Source organism: Zygotorulaspora mrakii, chromosome 3 (genome assembly GCF_013402915.1).
Source record: "Zygotorulaspora mrakii chromosome 3, complete sequence".
Lineage (NCBI taxonomy): Eukaryota > Fungi > Ascomycota > Saccharomycetes > Saccharomycetales > Saccharomycetaceae > Zygotorulaspora > Zygotorulaspora mrakii.
In genome coordinates, this window is record NC_050721.1 from 244,240 (window position 1) to 262,370 (window position 18,131).

Genomic DNA, 18,131 nt, shown 5'->3' on the forward strand with positions numbered 1-18,131 from the left:
GTGGGGCGATAATGGCAACGACAGTAAATAACTTGCTGGCTGTGTGTACCCCTGCAAGAGGATACCAAAATTTGCGTATATAAAGGCTGCTTGACTGCTTTCGAAGGCTCGGAGGACTGCCTCCCCTCGCAGGATAGCAAGTAGACTTTGAGCACTCCACGTAAGCCATATTTACTTTTCTACGCGTAGACTTCTACCGTCACTATGAACCCTATATTTGTCAGAAATTTACATAAGGCTGCAACAAGACTGGCAGCGTATTCAGAGCCAGCTCATCAAGGAATCACACCAGCCAGGTGGTTTTCCACGCTGGGCGGAGTTGGTTGTCTTTTGGCGGGCGGGGCTTTGGTTGTCGCATACAGAAACAATGACCAACACAGCAGTATTCGCCAAATTTTCAGGAACGAGAGAGGCCATTCTGGTGTTACTCGCCACGACTGATAAGCAGTGCAGTCTGCTTCACGATTTTTACGATATATAATGATAGTTTTAATAAATGTTTATGACAATTTACCTGTATTCCTCCAGATAGAGTCGTGGCGCGCCTTATGTCACCATATCGCTTGTACGTACTCTTACAATACAATGGTTGGGATGCGCAGGGTAGTTCAACAGCTTTGATACCAGTCGCATGAACTGAATATCTCCAGAAGTAAACAACTTAATATCATCCCTGCTTATCATGCTCTTTTCATTAGGAGTAGGGTTGATCGTAAAATGTGTGTCTTAAGCTGTCACAGTTTTATGATGACATTTTTTTTGCTCAATCATCTGAGATGAATCAAATTTCCTGTTGCCATTAATTATGTCTTTCCATTGCACATACTACGTTCCTTCAGTCTCATATTCTTCTGTATTTCGTTCACCGTGAAGAAGTAGCCTGTTCCAATTCTGAATATATATTTAATGCTTTCCTTGCTAGGCTTTTGCCTAGCGCTACAGGATACGTGTAATGCAGAGCCCCTGTACCGCTAGACAAACTACATAGACCACTGCTGTATTCTAGAACAACTTTCTCAAGGTCGGTGAAAGTATACACAACTTTGACTGTCTCTATCGGAAAATGAGCTAAGCTCACAAAATGAACAGCAAATCAGGGAGATAACTTAAGAACGCCTACAGCGCCATAAGCAAGATATAAAAAATATGTAACCCGGGAAGGTTTTAATATGTTCGTTTGGCTTCCTTCGCTGAAAAAAGTCCGAACACAAAATGTGGATGCAAACTTAGAGCAGCTTACTAGTGGGATGATGTTATGCAAGTTGATCATTCATGTAGATTAAATATATATATAGACTCTGAGACAGGAATCAGGAGGTGTAACTGAGATGAAGACTAGGGAATTTGGCTGAAAAGGAGGTCACAACAATTCTTCAAAATATGGATGCACGGCAGCTCGTTTTGCGCTTAACCTGTTTATAGGATCATATGCCAGTAAACTGTTCAGTAGATCTATGCCTTGGTGACCCAAAGAAGGAACAACGTTGGCAAGATCTTTCCTATGCCACTTAGGGAAACTGGGCTTAAAATCTGGCAAATAGACAATATCTGGCCAGATGTTTTCATTCGGTGTGCCGAGCACTCTAAATATCTTGAAAATTTGATCAATTTCACTATCACCACTGAAAATTGGCTTTCTGTTGCACATTTCTGCAAATATGCAGCCGATCGACCAAATATCGACCCCTGTACTATATTGCTTACCTCCCAATAAAACTTCTGGTGCTCTATACCACAATGTAACAATTTCATGGGTATACGCTCTCAATGGCACTCCGAAAGCTCTGGCTAAACCAAAATCACCCAATTTCAAATTGCCATCCCTGTTAATCAATAAGTTTTGTGGCTTCAAATCACGGTGAAGGATTCTGTGCGAATGGCAGTATGCAATCCCCTTACACAATTGCATCATAAATTTTTTGACTATTTTGTCGCCCAACGGTTGGTCCTTTGGTATGCTTTCCATATATCTTTTCAAATCGAGATCAAGAAACTCAAATACGAGATACAGCTTGTGTGCATCAGAATGGACAATATCATATAGTCGAACAATGTTATCATCTTCCAGTTCCTTAAGCAATGATATTTCCCTTATTGCAGTAGATGGAACACCTTCATCCTCACTCTCCAATCTGATTTTTTTCATTGCAACCACTCTTTGACCATGACGCAGATCTAGGGCTTTGTAGACAACACCATAGGTACCTTCACCAACCTTTTCAAGTCTCTTATAGTTGACTAACTCACCGCTCATCAGGAAATTTATCGTTCGCCAGAGTTAAAGCCTAATTGAAGATTTATACCCTGTTGAATCGCGTAAACGTTTTGTCTTTTTCTCTTTTTCTACTCCCATTCTCATGGAAGAACTCTTGTTAGCAAAAGAAAAGAAATATAAATATTAAATATATAAATATTTAAATATACAGACGTATATACATTTACGAATATCTATTTAGTCTTTCTTTGCCTCTCTTTCTGCCTTGCGTAAAGCTCTTACTCTAATTGACTTATGCATCGTATAATTGATAGAATTCACTAGCTTTGAATAAACACCTACTGTTTCTTCGATAATGAAATGGTATAGAGCATGAGACCAGTATGGTGTTATAGTGCTGAATCTCTCTTGAGCACCACATCTTCTACCAACATTTTTCAATGTAGATGAAACAAAATTTTTTGCGTTGGGAATCATCAATGAGGCCCTTCTAATTTTTGACATCGAACTTGTCACTAAGTATGACAAAGCTAACTCCACGTCAACATTCTTGTCCCTCAATTCACCTGCCAAAGCATTCGACCAGCCTTGCAAGAAAGATTTGGATCCACTATAAGTAGCCAACAAAGGAGTTGGGATTAGACCGGCAAAAGAACCCATGGTCAAGATTAAACCACGACATTTGGAGGAAGCTGCTGTGGAGACAATAATTGGGGTGATCAATTGCGAAATCAATAACGTGGCTGTATTGTTGATGGTAATAATATCCCTCAATTCCTTCTCCTCTGTTGCCAAAAATGGCACTGGAATAGAATGAGACTGTCCAACGTTATTAATTAGAACCGTGATAGGCAGGCCTTCACAAACTTCCCTTATAGCAGTGTAGTTTTCTGGAACATCACGGGAAATGTCCACAGACAAGATTTTAACTTCGACTCCAAATTTCCCTTGTAATTCCTTCTGTATCGTTTCCAACTTGGACAATGTTCTTGAAATAAGAACCAGATTGAAATGACGACGGGCCATTTGAAAGGCAAATTCCTTACCGATACCGTCACTGGCACCTGTTATAACACAGTATTTACCCTTGCCAGCACCATACTTAGAGTAGTTGACGCTTGGAAGCAGGAAAAGATCAAAGATTAGTGATAATGTTCTTAAAATGAAGGTCGTAGCTTTAAGAACGCCAAATCCAAATATGCACCAAAGTGAAATATTAAAAAGCTCACTTCTTCTGCCAACAGCTTGCAGTTGCTCAACGAGATTAACAATCAAAGTCATTAATGGTTTTTGTTCTTCTTTTAAAAGGAATTTTTGGCAGGGAACCAGCAAGTTTCTTGTTAATATACACGCAAATTTTACCCTACCAGCCGTTGTTAAACAGTAATTACATATGACAAAAAGGATGTGATGTCAGCTTATGTATCAATAATACAGACACTATGAGTATCTAGTATTTACCTTTCTCATGAAGATGCTTGAAGTTGATTCTGTTTGTTACATGTATACAATTTAAGAGTCTAAGGTTTCGACAATAGCGTTCGATTATCATTGAAAAATGAGTATTTGATTCAATTTATTGAATACCATTGTTGTAACCGCTAACGTGTATATTTCTTAAGATCCAGTCTGTGAGTTGCAAACATGAATTGCATCGCGATGCATCATAGTTCATTTTCATCCTTTTTGCAATTTGATGATATCTACTCCCAATAAGTAGAGGCTATTGACGAACTGGTTGATAATGGGGGGGGGGGAGATTGGCATGGAAATCTCACGCTCTTCTTCCATTCATTTGAAGAATATCCCAGACAGGGGTGTTTATTAAGAAAACAAGGCTCAAAAGAGTAAAGACTCAAAATATACGATGTACATGACCTTCTTTAACCTATTAGCTCCGTCATATTTCGGGTTCAAACAATGGCTAATTGACTCTCTTAAACTTTGATTTTCAGGCCTTCCAATAAATGCTTGATCGGCTCCATTAGGAGACACCCTCGAGTCGAGATAATTATTTTCCGATACCATAATCCTAAGTGAGATGACATCGTCTGCACACTCACTTTTTGATTCATGATGACTATTGATAGCCATTTGACAAAAAGTTTTCATAAGCTCAGCCCTGCATTAGCAATGAATCAAGTTTTTCCTGCGTGAGTTGTACATTCAAGTAATCTCTCTCACATTGGGTGGTCAAGAGGCTCAACTCTAGCTCATCTTTGAGAATCCGTAGTTTTTCTTCCTCGATTTTTTTATCTAATGAATCACTTTCACGAAGTATGTGCTTGATCCTATCAAGCTCAACACTGTTATCGGTGGATTTGTCAAGATCCGTAAGATAAAAAAAAGGTGATTCGTTTCGATCTAACCTGAATTCTTGAGGTTGAGTGAGTGCAGGGCTTGCTATAGTAGGGGTATTGTTATTTGAAGATAGAGATCCACTGCGGTTGAAACTATCTACCGGTGTATTGTTACCGCTGTCATGAGGACGCTTGAATGGTATTTGTCCATATGACTGTGAAGTAGACTGAGGTATCCCTGTGGCATATTGGTTTCTTGATGAAGGCTGGGGCACTGAATGGTATGTTCCTACACTCTGGAATTGACTGGATACGTTTTGGGTCCCTCGATGATATTGGTAATCATTTTCATTCTGGTATGACTGATTGTTACTATTTCCATGCACTTGAGCATAATCTTCTCCTCTTCCAGAATAGTATCTACTACTACTGTTCATATGTTTGCTACCTTGGCTCCGTCCATTGTAATAATGTTCAGAGCCATAGCTATCGGCATTTTGACCATACCCGCGATAACCCGAGTAGCCTCCTGGGTTGTTATGAAAGTCCCTCCGTGAGTTGTTTGAATGGTCATAGGAATGCCCTTTATATTTACCCCCACCTCTGTAATAGCCTCTTCCTGAGTACCCACCTCTTGAAGGCGGATATCCACTACTATTGCTATTATACCTCGTAAAACCTCCTGTGCCTTGGTGAGTGGAATCCTGTTCCGATGAACTTGAGCTCTCATTTACTGGGTAGTCACTCATGTCTACGAAGTGTGTAACTGTATACTACTTTTCTTCTTTTGTAATGCTTGAAGTGCAGATGAGTTAGACTTTTTTTTCAACTTTCACCATCTAAAGAAGAAATACTAAAACTGGAGACCTCAATAGAGAGACACGCTACACGGGTAAGAATAATGCAGTGAATCAGATCATCGGAACTGTATTAAATCATTTCTTCTATTAAATATTAGTAAATATCAGTAAAAAGATCAAAAGCTACTTACTAGGTTGATAGGCGCTGCTATTACCCTTATGCTATGTGCGATTGTGGCTTGACGTCTATTAAAACTTCTTTATTCCTCTACCTTATTTATCCAGTAGTTCATATCATGCATCGCCATAACAAGTCTCATTCGTTTGATTTTTGCCTCTTCGTCATGCAAAAGTTTTGTTATTCGTTCACAACCTTCGATTAAGATGGGGATTTTACGAGAATTCTTCCAAAGTTTGAATTGCGCCAAATGTCGTAAATCGCTTATATGCGCGAGATTTCTTATTTCTAGTACCGACAAGTTCGGAAAATAGTTGAATGCAAATAATGTGGGTATAGAGTGGTTTGTCAGGAGACTACAGTTGTTCAACGATAACCTTTTGATATGTTTACCCCTTTGTTGAGCCAGTTCCCAGATGCCCGCATCAGTAATTTCACAGCCCGCAACGCCAAGGGTCTCAATTTGAGTATGTTCAGCCAATGCAATCACGGAAACGCTTGTAATATTTGTTCCGTTTCTATGTCTACCCAAATTACAACTTTGCAACTGTGGACATTTGAGGGCTATCGCAATGACACCTGCATCTGTTATATTATCACAAGCTCTCAAATCGAGAATTTTCAGTTTTGAAGCATTTGCAGAAATTTCAAATAGAAAATTGTCGTTGATAACTTTGCTTCCTGGCATGATTAATCTTTCCAAGGATTTAAGTCTTGAAATCCATGAAAAAGGAGGAATTACATTTGGACAAATGTAAAGCTCCAACCAACTTATATTATCTGGAGCTAAAATAGTAGCCATTTTATCCAGATCATTTTGCAAAAGCTTATGGAATTTATGCAAGACAAAAATTGACGGCCTGCTAACTATTTGATTACAATCTCCAGAATATTTGTCAATAAACTTGCTGTAATGTTGAGGATGCTTGAAATATACTTTTTTCAAAAGCACCCCGAGAGTGACTGAGTGCCATAACCTGTTTACGAATAAGCAGTTGTACAGCAGCGAATCTTCTTTTCCCTCCCTCTTCAACTCAGAGTTTGATGTGGTTGATTCGGTACATTCATGCCAAGCTTGACGAGCCTTTTTCTCATCTTTGTAAATTAGCAATGCGTGCTTATATGAAAGCGGTCTTCTTCTAGAGCACGACTTCTCGTGCGGTACATCACTGTCAAGGCTGACAAACCTGAGAATATTTGCTAATATTTCCTTAATTTGAAAAATTTCATGCGTCCTGCTTGCACGATTGGAAAAATCAATCCGTTTTCCAATACTACCGCTCAGTGTTAGCGATAGATCGGCGAAATCTTGGCTCAAGGACTGATTTTCAGCATTTTCTGTCGACGTTGGAGAAGAGATAGCCAAACGACCGGTAGACTGAATTCTCTTGGAGTCCCAGTATGCGCTGCCTCTTTTCCTTCTTAGAGGAGAAGACTCCGGCGTTACTGGAAAACTAGTACCTACAGGATACGACTCGCAATGGCTTTTGCCATTTGCTCGCAGCTGGTCCTCGCGTTTCTTACTGCGACAGTGACGAATGGCGCTGCATTTCTTGAGCACATCTCTGATCGGCGAGGCGATTTTAAAGTGTCTTGAGTCTGACTCGATTGCATCATTTGCCGCATCGATTTCACTCGGCGTGGGCGAGCATTTCTTCAGGGGCCGCTGTTCAACCAGCGTTGCCTCTCTTTGTCTTTTGATGGAACCATTCTTGTTCAATGGTGTGAATTGCATAAAGGAAGGGACGGTATTTAAACTATAACTCAGTAAGGAATGTCAGAAACGTTAGAAAAAAATAGTAGCGTTGATAAGAATGTGTTTTAGATCCTTGAATATACCATAGACGACAGAGACAACAGAGAGTAACAACGTGTGTGCGAACCAAGAAACCTATATCCTTTCGCTCCTCAACTAGCTCGCTTCCCCCAGCACTGTCTTGCTCCCCATTGCCACACACAACTCTCTACATATATATATCATATATGCTAATATCAACGAACAATGTCGCAGCAAAACATGAGACTTTGCAGGCAAGTAAGTGATACTGGCACCAGACAGTGTTCAGAATTTACTGCTAGTTACGGAAAAGAAGGGAAGGGGGAACAGAACAAAACAGAACAGACACACTTCCAAGCTGTGATCGACACCAGCCCAGTGGGAATCGCTGTCAATCAAATTGCGTAAACACAACCATCAATGACAATCTCTGTTTCTAGAATGCTTTGAGGCGGTTTTGACCAGCTTTGTCTCGAAATTTACAGTTCGCATTCTTTCTGCGCCTGTAGCGAATGTGCGACATGCACCATGTTCAAAACAAGCAAGCAATTGCTGGCCAATCACCCACATGATAGAAAAATATCAAAACATCACATGAGAGAGAAGCGCCAAGACAAGCTAGAAACAAGCGTAAGACAAGCGTGCGTAAGACACCCCAAATAAACCTTCTACCAGCAAGAATCAGACTTCAAGCACCTGTACCATCAAGTTCGACCTGCGCATGTATCGCTCGCCGACTTCGATATGCGTTTCCATTACTGCGAGATGGCTAATGTCTTACATGATCAACACAACATACAAAACACAAACAAGCAGCATACATAACATACATATAACACTACCCCAGTGGCTGACAGAGGTGTCACTTGAGGCATTGCAATCACTTATTACTTGTGTGCTTGCCCTTAAAAAAACAGGGCAGCTGCCGAGCACCACGGCTAGAAATGCATTATCTTGATTCTGACTTGATAGTTAAAGATAGCTTGATGTGGGCTGCGATTGATAAGATACAGTCAGTCCTTGTGCAGGTTTGAGCATGAGACAAACAGACTTTGGGACACCAGAACGCAGATACGTGGAGAGAGCGTAGTGTGGTGGTGCGTTAACTGTGACGAGTAGTGGCAGAGGACGTTCTCGACCAGATGATACGGATTCTATCTCGGGATGACGAGATACGAAGAAGGGTGTTGAAAAGTCGGGCTGATAAGTGAAATTACCGCAACCATCTTGGTAGTATGCACGTTTTTAGATATGGGCTAGGGGTTTCAGATAGCGATGGTACGAGAGGTGAGTCAATGGGCAGCGAACGGCGTTAACACCTGGTATAAAGTATTAATAAGTAGAATAGTCGTTTCTCGATCCGGGAGATCAAGGGTGATCGAGTGGTAAGCGTAGAACAGAGATATATAAACTTGTAGTAGGCAGACAGGCACGAAGTGTGCGAAGTGAGACACGCAGGTACAGAGAGATAGGACAAGTGACTTAGGCAACGGAGATGGGATCAGAAAGACACAACTCTTCGCAGCAGCGTTCTCGCGCTAGGAGTGGCCAGAATCAGAGATCCGACGAGACTGGCAAAAGAAGGTTTACGTTCGGATCGAAAAGCGGTGGCAATGGTAATGGAAGAGATGGACAAGGACATGAAGGCCATAAGAAGCTTGCTGGGGAGCATGCTGACCAGGGCGCAAAACAGGGGTTTACGCCTCAACAGCAAAAGGTGATCATCGAGCATCTTCTGATCACGAAGAGCAACGCCCCCCAGAAGAACTACTCGCATGTGCCATGCAAGTTCTTCAGACAGGGGTCGTGCCAGGCGGGCGATTCTTGCCCATTTTCTCATTCTTTGGACACCACCACTGCAGACCAAACGCCTTGTGAGTATTTCAAAAGGGGAAATTGCAAATTCGGTTCCAAATGTGCCAACGCCCATATTCTACCAGACGGTGTGAGGGTCAATCCACCGCGGCAGTTTAAAACTAGGTCCTCGTCTAGTCGCGAAGGTGTCACTCAGCCGCAGTTTCAGGCACAAGCACAGGCTCAGGTTCAGGCTCTTGCTCTTGCTCAAGCGCACACTCAAGCTCACGGCCATGCCATCGTGGAGAACTGTATTTACGAAGAGGAAGAACCGAGGGCCGGCAGTTCTGTGGAGGATGTCTCACAGGTGGATGTAGAAGATGAATGTGAAGAATTTTACATTCCTAGGGATTTCGCTGACTTACTAACTCCGGAAGAACTGAGGCGCCGGAATTCAAGATCGTCCTCGTCTTCAATACCCTCTTCCTTCAAGAATCCAGAATTCTCCCATTCCCGCTCTCTTTCATCATCGTCATCATCGTACGGTTCAGAACCCCTGTTTTCTCCAACTATCAGTACCAATAATGGCTATCATCAAAGAGCGTACTCTAATGCTTCCTTATCATCTTCAAATTCGTCTACAACCGTATCACCACTGCTGCATCAGCAACTGTCAAACTTTCAACAGCCGCAATGGACGCCAATTTCTCAAAACTATTCGTATCACAACTACAATAGTACCAAAAATGATACCAATTATTTGACGCCAAAGACTCAACAGTCCACAAAAGTCACTTATTCTCCGTGGTTTCCACCAATGCTTCACGATAGCTCAACTTCAAGAGGTGCTATTTCCTGGCTAGGTAGCGATCTCACAAGGTTGAAAATCGATGAAGAAGCGGTGGACGAGCTCTCCTCTACAGACGCAGACGTGGACGCTGCAATAGCAAGCTTGTCAAGCTTTGGCAAGAACACAAGCAACTACCGTCAAGACACGCAATTTTTTTTTGATGATATTCCCGTGCGTTTCGATCATGCCCAGCTATCATACACAAAATAAAATCAAAAACAAAAACATAAATAAAAATTTTAAAAAGTTCCAGCTTCAGGAAGCTTCAATGGAATCGGTCAGGATTAATGCGGTATTAAGGTTATTTACATCACAGGTTTTTAAATACTTATTCTCTTTTCAAAACAAAATTATACAGGTTATTATTTTTTCTTTCTTTTCAATTGACCATTTGCTCAACGCATGTACACTTCCTTCTTTTTTCATTGAGTATCACTTAGGTTCCCTTATCAAAAAGCAAAAGAATATGTGATCGTATAATGGAAAGAAATGAAAAAGAAATGACAGGTTCTTCATGCGTGAAACTTGGGTAGTTGCATGATTGATAGTAGCTACATATGTGCATATGTACCTGTAGGTTCTTTTTTCCTATTTCTTTTTGAAGCATTTCAATATAGGTTCCATATTTGGATGGATAAGAAGAAACGATCAACAACATGGTGTTAATTTCCTGGAGTGGACGTACAAATAATAGTCAGTATCGACCGATTAGTCTACCCCAGTCAGTAGTCATAGCAAACGATTTTCACCTTGGAATTATCTTATTAGGTCTAGTTCTAGAACGAGTCCTTACAGGTCTGATAGAAGCCAGCGGGCCAGCACGGCTCAAGCGGGTATCCACGAACAGCCATGCCACTTTGCGCCAATACTTGTGGTTACTTTCGTACTCTCTGTCTGTTGACGTAGAAGTGAAGACGCAATTCGATGCTATAAATTCATAGCGAATTAACCTTTTATTGGTGACAATTTCCTTAAATGTGAAGCTCAAAGTAGGCAGGATAATTGTTTCAGCAAAAAAAATTACTGAGACTATGAGAATGCACGACAGTAATAGTCGACCCAAATTGCACAGTCACATATGGAAAAGTGAACCAGAAGGGGTTTCCCTGATTGAAGATGAAGCAGTTGACAAAGAAAAATCGGGTGGCCTCATCAAAAAATCTGCGTCCTTTAAAGAACTTCTACAGGAGAAATGTAAAGCCATGGGAAAAAGTATATCAGCGAGCAGTATGGGCACATTCAAAAACCGCGATCATAAACGCAAGCCTTCTCATTCAAATGCTAGTTCATCAACGAGTCTTGTTTCCGATGCGAGCGGGCTGACGAGTGACCATTTCTATGATCACCCGAGCTCTCTCAAAGTATCGCTCACACCTGATCAAAGTTCGGTAGAATCCCAGGAGAACTATACCTGGAGGAGTCCTAGAGATTTAGCTAGTTGTAATAGTAGGCCCAGGACAAATAGTAAATTTGCCGTTTTGCATGGATCCTCATATGCACGCAATAAAAGCTCATTCCATGATGGCGTCGACACGAATGACAAATCTGATAGCGATGAAACTCATTCTAATAATTTCTCGTTTACGGAAGCTTACCGGGAACGCGGTTTAGAAGAACAACAGAAATACATTCCGAAAGAACCTTGGGAAAGTTTGACATTTGTTACTTATCCGAAAAAGTTACTGGGGTAGTTGTCACAATCTAATATAATACCCTACTACTCCTGTTTAATTATTCCATTATTACTATACATAGCTCATTAGTTTAACAAAAACCAGCAGGCCTGCGTGGATACAAAAACTGGGAAAGCCTAGACGATTGGGGTTTTTGCTGACACTTTTACTACAGATAACTTAAAATTTTGAGGGCAAATTCCTTTATATTCAGTGTGTAATCTAGTTTCTCTTGCCATTTAATCAAATCCATTTCTCGTCGACCGGAATCTAAATCAATTTGATCCAGCTTGCTAATCTTTGAACCACCAATCCACGCATAACCTAAGTACAACACAATGAATAGAATCGAAGTTAAGTAAGAGGAAACAAAATTTCTCGCATTCCAATGGAGGAAATTCTGCAACCCATTCAATACAAGAACCAAAAAAGTTGACAGCATCCCAAAGATACACAAATATGGTTGAAATGGAGATTTGTAAGGATATTCTTTTGCATTTCTGGATGTTATGTCTGTTCTTCTTTTCAAGGCATAATAAAGTCTATAAAATGATAAGTTCATGCCAAACCACATAATCACACCTCCAGTTGTGCCGAGATTAACCAGTAAGATAAATACTTCTGCCGAAGAACCATTGACAGATAAAAAAGCCAAAAAACCAAAAGCACTGCACATCAACACAGAAACAAATGGAACACCCCTTTTGCTGCAGATAGTAAAGATACTAGGGGCCTTGCCCTGCGTTGCCATTGCATATAGTGTCCTACTTGAAGCATAGAGTTGCGAACTTGCTGCTGATAATCCTACTGCAACAAAAAAAGATTGCACTATAGTACTCAGTGTACATTGATTACAGGATTTCAACGCTATAATCCAGGGTGCTTGGTTAGAGCTTCCTTCAAAATAAGATCCGGGGCCACCACTTGAACCAGAAATTTCACAGTTTAAACCCCCAAGATGAGAAATAATGTCAGAAATTTGAGCCACATAATTCTCCACTGTCGATGTTGCACGTTCTGAGTAGCGTAGTAGCCTAGGATCTCCACCGTAAACGTTAATTCCCATTACAAATATTGAGAGAAGGTAAAAGATAATAATTCTGGTAAAAATTCGTTTTGTCACTAAAGGCACAGCCTTTCTTGGGTTTTGGGCCTCACCAGCAGCGATGAAACCAACCTCTATACCAACATAAGAAAAAATCGATATCAATATTGCTGCAATGCAGGATAAAAGGACTCCACCGAAACCTCCAATACCATTTAATGAACCGGTGCCCACATCATTGAGATCAAAAGTTGGTCGAAACGGCCCGTAAGTAATATCAGATCTGGGAGATTTGCTTGACGCCCAATACCGAAAACCAAGATAATCGCCGTTAAAAGTCCCGACATTGACCACTATCATGAGTACTATGAGAAAAATCACAACCAGTAGCTTGAAGGCACTCAAGAGATATTCAAATTCCCCATAATATCTGACATCGAGCAAGTTGATTGAGGCCAAAAGAACGATAAAACAAATGAGAGTTATCATTTGATACTTTGAATTGTATGAAAGAGCATTAAGATCTTCGATTGATGCCAGCATCATCAAAGAAGCAGTAAGCTCAGCAGGAAACGCTAAAGCATAAGATATCCAATGGCACCAACCGACACTAAATCCAAATGCATCACTTACAAATCTAGAGCACAGTCCTGATATTCCCGTTATCAGCGGGATCAATGCAACAATCTCCGCAAATGATAAGACCGTAGCAACAACCACACAGGCAGCAAAGGTGAAACCTATTAAAGCACCCAGTGGCCCACCTATAGACAATGCTTTACCAGAATTTAGAAGAAGGCCCACACCTATAGTAGCGCCAAGAGATATCATTTGCAGATGCCGCACGTGTAATTTTCGTTGGATTGTGTAAGTATTCGCATGATCCCTTTTCAGTAACCTGCTCCTTGATAATATCGATTTTTTTCCATCAGAAGACGCCTTTTTGTTGAAATGTGACATGTTATACGCATTTTCAGCATACTTGCGTTCAAAATCTATAAATCCTTCGGGCATTATATCATCGATAATTTCAGTACCGTCAATGGATTGCGAAAAATCCGAGTTGTAAAGCTGCGAAGATGATCCTTGCGCTGATTCATCTGAGGTAACATGACTTTGCATGAACTTCTTTCGAAGTCTTTCAACGGCTCGATTGAATTTCAATGCTGATCGGGTTCTTCCGGCTTTCATGGGTAAGCTTACCGAACGGTCTGAGGCAGAACGAAGACTCCCCACCTCGATCAAGGGCAAAACCATACCCTTATTTGACATTACATTAGTAAGAACACTGAGCTTTTCTCGTAGCTCATTCTCCTGCATCAAAAGCTTATTATATTGCTGAAAATCTTCAAAGATAACGTCATTCTGTTGAATTCTTTCGAGATTCATGTATTTCCTCACCAGATAAAACTTATCTTGCATCATAAGCTCTTCATACTCTCTGGGCAAAGACTCTACAATCTTTTTAAAGTCCTCTGATCTAACAGACCCCCTTTCGGAAGATGAATCAGGTTCTTGATATTCTCCATCTTTCACTCTGAGATCTTTGGTTACCATCCGTGGGAAAAGCCCCGGAGCAGCTTTATTTAAGCCGTCCAGTACCATCCATTTACTGTTGTTTTTTAGTACCCTTGATTCACTGTAAGCAATCACTTATTTTATGCTCCCTTTCTCGAAGTGCGATTTGATCGTTATCTTGATTTTTCTTCCCTTGACGGCATGAAAATCGAGTTTAATGTAACTCGGCATAGTGTCTTAAATAATAAACAGCTAAAATAGAAAACCAGTAATTTATCCGCGGAAAACATATATGAGTCGATATAAAGAAGGACTTCTGTTTTCTTTGTACGCCTGGGTATTTGGATATTTTGATTGGTAAGAATCATCAAAGGGTAGCCTAATATCCTCGCAGGCTGGAAATAACTGGGCCTTGCTTTACCGATGGATTGGGTAATTCAAGCAGCAAAAAAAAAAACTAAAAGACCACCCGGAGGTTCCAGGTCAATAGTTGAGTCCCTCAATATCTTTAATGAGGTAGTGATCGAAGGCCAATCAGAAATAAGCTCGATTCTCAATGAAACAGATCATTGGCTGAAAAGTGAAATAAACACATTTAAAATCGTGGATACAGGAACTAGATGTGTAGGTGAGACAAGCTCAATGGTAAGTCCAGAAAAAACGCAGTCTACATTTGATATGGACTATAAACTTGGTTCCAGCCTTAAGAAAACAGTACAGGAAAATGAATGCGAAGAGAAAGAGACGCCAGAAGGAACGAAACACGAATTTCCAAGTACGACACCAAAGTCTCTGGCAGAGGATACTACTACGGATTTGGTTAGAAGACTACCTGAGCAAAAGATAGGAAGTGAGATTCAAAAAGATGAAAGCAACATGCGTAGTGAAGAAACCACTATTTGGTCACCGTTCAAACGAGAAAGATCACTTAAAGGGACAATGAATGTTGGTTCGCAAAGCTTGGTAAACAGAGCCATAGCAAATCCACAGTCGTCACCATCTGTGACTTTAAGAGTCCTAGAATCTGCGAAAGAAACAGTGCGTCATGGAGACACAAGCCCACCTACGAGAAGCTTAAATCAGGTTGTAAAGGATAGATCTCAGAGAAGGTCAAACATGTTTGTACCGCTGCCAAACAAGGACCCTCTTATTGTTCAGCAAGCAGTTCCAGAAATACCTGCCATAAGTAAAACCGTTATCCCAACTTATACAGCTACTGCATCTTATAACCACTTGAAGCAGAAAAGTGAATCTAGCAGATCAGGAAGACTTTCATCGTCAAACCGCGATATACAATTGATGCCATTGAAACAAAAAAACCCAAATAAAGAATCTCAAACTTCGGGTCGTGAGATTGAGAAGCTAACATCTCTAAAAGTACCGAAAGCTACAACTAGTGTTTTTGATCGTTTATCCTCTCTACCGACAAAGTCCTCTGAGAACAAAATTGCGGTTAAGCCAGCAGAAAAAAAGATGTCATCATCATCGTCAATTGACGTGACAGGCTCACCGATGAGAAGGACGTCTTTTTCCGTTCGATCGAGTGCGATTATAGATACGTCTATACAGGAAACACTTAAAACCATATTCTCTTCAAAAAATCGAAGTCATGTGGATCAGAAATCGTACCAGGTGGCGAAACTCCGGTCTGACAAAGCTTCCAAGAATAACAACTTACAAAATAGCGATAAATACGTTCAGGATTCTTCCCAATCAACCAAGAAGACTCTTGTACCTGTTCACAGTACGCACCTTTCAAATCTCAATAATGGTCCAAGGAAGCAAGCAAAAAGCGAGCAGCATATGTCTTCCATGGTGGAAATACCTAGTGGGATAGCTCATAACAGAATAAAGTCTCCAACGCGGCAGAACATCAACGAAACGAAGAGCGACAAATCAGCGAGCAGCCAGACAGAAAAGTCCATATCTCCAAATTCACTAACACACAGCAACTGCATTCCAACTACCATTCAGCCGTTATTCGAATCAAATGAAGTGAGGAGTCCGTCACACGATAAACGTGGCGAGAACAGGTCAAAGAATCATGATAGGCTAACCAAGTTCCAATTATTACCTCCCATCGAATCTGAAAAGGATGATTTGAAACGTAAATTAAGCAAAAGGCTCTCCGAAGTCATGAGGACGCAACAAAATCAACATCGTAGGAAGCAAGATCAACAAAAGAGAAAGTCTAATCTCGAGGAGGATTTCAAGAGAAGAACAAGACTTTGGAATGAAACCAAAGGAGTTCCTCCAACGGAAAATTCAGCAGGTCTGTCCATTGAAGAGGACGGTAGTCCACAACACCCCGAAAATAATAATATCTTGCATGACCTGAATGTTGTGGACCACAGAAATATTATTGGTGGAGATTCTCGCCGAAGTGACAATCGGTACGATAATGATAACGAATTAGCTAATCAAACATTGCCAGAAATCAACTCTGATTCGGAGGAAGAAGAAGACTATACGATCCCGTCTTGGGCCAGCCCTCCTTATCTACAGCAACAGCTCTACTTACAACAAAACTGGGATCCAAAAAAGATTTTTGGCCCGTTACCGGCACTACATATCGATCAGATATTTCAGAACTCCAGGTTTAGCAGATTGAAATCACGACAATCGACAGCGAAAAATAATGCGGTTTAAAACTGGACGCTTAACTTAGTGAGAAGCTCCCCTTACGAATGATATTCTACTGAAGCACTATATTAGCTAAATACCATTCAAATTATAGGCTAGAACTACCTGAAATATTTGAGATCCTTCTATCCAGTGCCTTTTGCTTGCTCCAATTGCTCAACCACTTCTCACTTTCGCTTTTAGGAACGAAGTAAATTTTTAAAGCATTATCAAATAGCGGCACATTAGGTTTTTCCATTTTAAGCAAATCATGAATGATGACCTTTTTACCGATTTTCACAAGACCGCCATCTTTTACCTCCATGTATGCAACTAGCTTCTTTACAGAAAAATCCTCATGCCCTTGTAACTCAAACCAGTTGGCAGGTCTCTCCATGACCAACTGAAGAAGCTCAGATATGGACGTCAATTCACTAACTTCACCAACAAAGTCAAATTCGTCTGTAGTAGGATATAATACCAATGCCGGAAATATCAATTGAGATTCGAAATCCATTGGATCTTCCAATCTAAACTTAGTCTCTCGCACCAATTCAGCTGGTTCCTTCGTATTTACTATTTCAATATTTCTTAATTTAACTGCATTATCAAGGATTATTTTTAAATTCTCCCCTCTCTTGATTTCTTCTTGTTTTTTCTCCTCTGCTTCCTTTATCTCATGCTCTTTCTTACTTATGACTTCCTGCAATGACAGCAGAGATTTGTTCTCGGGATCAAAGGTCAAACCAAACCCAACGACACCTTCAGCCTCCCTTAATTTCTTCAATGCAATGAAAGCTCTCCCCATTCGATAATAACACTTCAAGTTCTTTGGATTAAATTGTAAAGCTGCTTTGCAATCAGTCAAACAGCGTCCGTAGTTTCTGATTTCCAGCTCGCATGCAGCACGATTAGCAAATAGAGACTCGTTGATGTTACTGTTACCGCATTCAATCTCAATACCCTTTGTATAGAGCCCACGGGCATCTTTGTATTTTTTGTGCTTATATAATGCATTGCCTTGCTTTTTAAAGTTTTCTGCTATTTCATGAGGTTCGCCCTCATATGCCAATGCTTTTAATGCTTCCAGCTCAATATTTTCACCACCTGCACCATCAGAATCATCTAGCTTGGTCATGAAAAATGGCATTCTATTCAGTTCTTCCAACACCTCATCAGTTGTTTTGCCTTGAAAATCTGAGAGTTGAGGTGGCAATGCCGGATCATTAGGACCAGCTACATATTTTTTAGGTCTCTCATAGTTCTCAGTCATACTGTAATTGAGCTGTTGGTCTTACTCCAAGTCTAGTCTCAGTTCCTGCTTCGCGATATTGTCTGTATTTGTCTTCTTCGTCTTTT

General features: G+C 40.7%; 10 protein-coding genes across 10 annotated transcripts; 4 read left to right on the plus strand and 6 right to left on the minus strand.

The window, feature by feature from the left end:
* Positions 1-204: 204 nt before the first annotated feature.
* On the plus strand, positions 205-441 carry HG535_0C01200 (uncharacterized protein; the record flags this gene model as incomplete). Its single annotated transcript, XM_037287604.1, has 1 exon — positions 205-441. One exon carries the CDS (start codon positions 205-207, stop codon positions 439-441), a length of 237 nt encoding a protein of 78 aa, XP_037143499.1.
* A 919-nt stretch (positions 442-1,360) lies between these two features.
* On the minus strand, positions 1,361-2,254 carry CDC28 (cyclin-dependent serine/threonine-protein kinase CDC28; the record flags this gene model as incomplete). The annotated part of the gene is made up of 1 exon (XM_037287605.1): positions 1,361-2,254. One exon carries the CDS (start codon positions 2,252-2,254, stop codon positions 1,361-1,363), a length of 894 nt encoding a protein of 297 aa, XP_037143500.1.
* A 198-nt stretch (positions 2,255-2,452) lies between these two features.
* On the minus strand, positions 2,453-3,496 carry IFA38 (ketoreductase; the record flags this gene model as incomplete). Its single annotated transcript, XM_037287606.1, has 1 exon — positions 2,453-3,496. One exon carries the CDS (start codon positions 3,494-3,496, stop codon positions 2,453-2,455), a length of 1,044 nt encoding a protein of 347 aa, XP_037143501.1.
* An 835-nt stretch (positions 3,497-4,331) lies between these two features.
* On the minus strand, positions 4,332-5,264 carry LGE1 (Lge1p; the record flags this gene model as incomplete). The annotated part of the gene is made up of 1 exon (XM_037287607.1): positions 4,332-5,264. One exon carries the CDS (start codon positions 5,262-5,264, stop codon positions 4,332-4,334), a length of 933 nt encoding a protein of 310 aa, XP_037143502.1.
* Positions 5,265-5,575: 311 nt separating this feature from the next.
* AMN1 (Amn1p) lies at positions 5,576-7,228 on the minus strand (the record flags this gene model as incomplete). Its single annotated transcript, XM_037287608.1, has 1 exon — positions 5,576-7,228. One exon carries the CDS (start codon positions 7,226-7,228, stop codon positions 5,576-5,578), a length of 1,653 nt encoding a protein of 550 aa, XP_037143503.1.
* A 1,537-nt stretch (positions 7,229-8,765) lies between these two features.
* LEE1 (Lee1p) lies at positions 8,766-10,124 on the plus strand (the record flags this gene model as incomplete). Its single annotated transcript, XM_037287609.1, has 1 exon — positions 8,766-10,124. The coding sequence occupies one exon, from the start codon at positions 8,766-8,768 to the stop codon at positions 10,122-10,124; it is 1,359 nt and encodes a 452-aa protein (XP_037143504.1).
* Positions 10,125-10,945: 821 nt separating this feature from the next.
* Positions 10,946-11,605, plus strand: HG535_0C01260 (uncharacterized protein; the record flags this gene model as incomplete). The annotated part of the gene is made up of 1 exon (XM_037287610.1): positions 10,946-11,605. One exon carries the CDS (start codon positions 10,946-10,948, stop codon positions 11,603-11,605), a length of 660 nt encoding a protein of 219 aa, XP_037143505.1.
* A 151-nt stretch (positions 11,606-11,756) lies between these two features.
* On the minus strand, positions 11,757-14,237 carry HG535_0C01270 (uncharacterized protein; the record flags this gene model as incomplete). Its single annotated transcript, XM_037287611.1, has 1 exon — positions 11,757-14,237. The coding sequence occupies one exon, from the start codon at positions 14,235-14,237 to the stop codon at positions 11,757-11,759; it is 2,481 nt and encodes an 826-aa protein (XP_037143506.1).
* Positions 14,238-14,573: 336 nt separating this feature from the next.
* SLI15 (Sli15p) lies at positions 14,574-16,799 on the plus strand (the record flags this gene model as incomplete). Its single annotated transcript, XM_037287612.1, has 1 exon — positions 14,574-16,799. The coding sequence occupies one exon, from the start codon at positions 14,574-14,576 to the stop codon at positions 16,797-16,799; it is 2,226 nt and encodes a 741-aa protein (XP_037143507.1).
* An 82-nt stretch (positions 16,800-16,881) lies between these two features.
* On the minus strand, positions 16,882-18,045 carry CNS1 (HSP70/90 family co-chaperone CNS1; the record flags this gene model as incomplete). Its single annotated transcript, XM_037287613.1, has 1 exon — positions 16,882-18,045. One exon carries the CDS (start codon positions 18,043-18,045, stop codon positions 16,882-16,884), a length of 1,164 nt encoding a protein of 387 aa, XP_037143508.1.
* Positions 18,046-18,131: the final 86 nt, after the last annotated feature.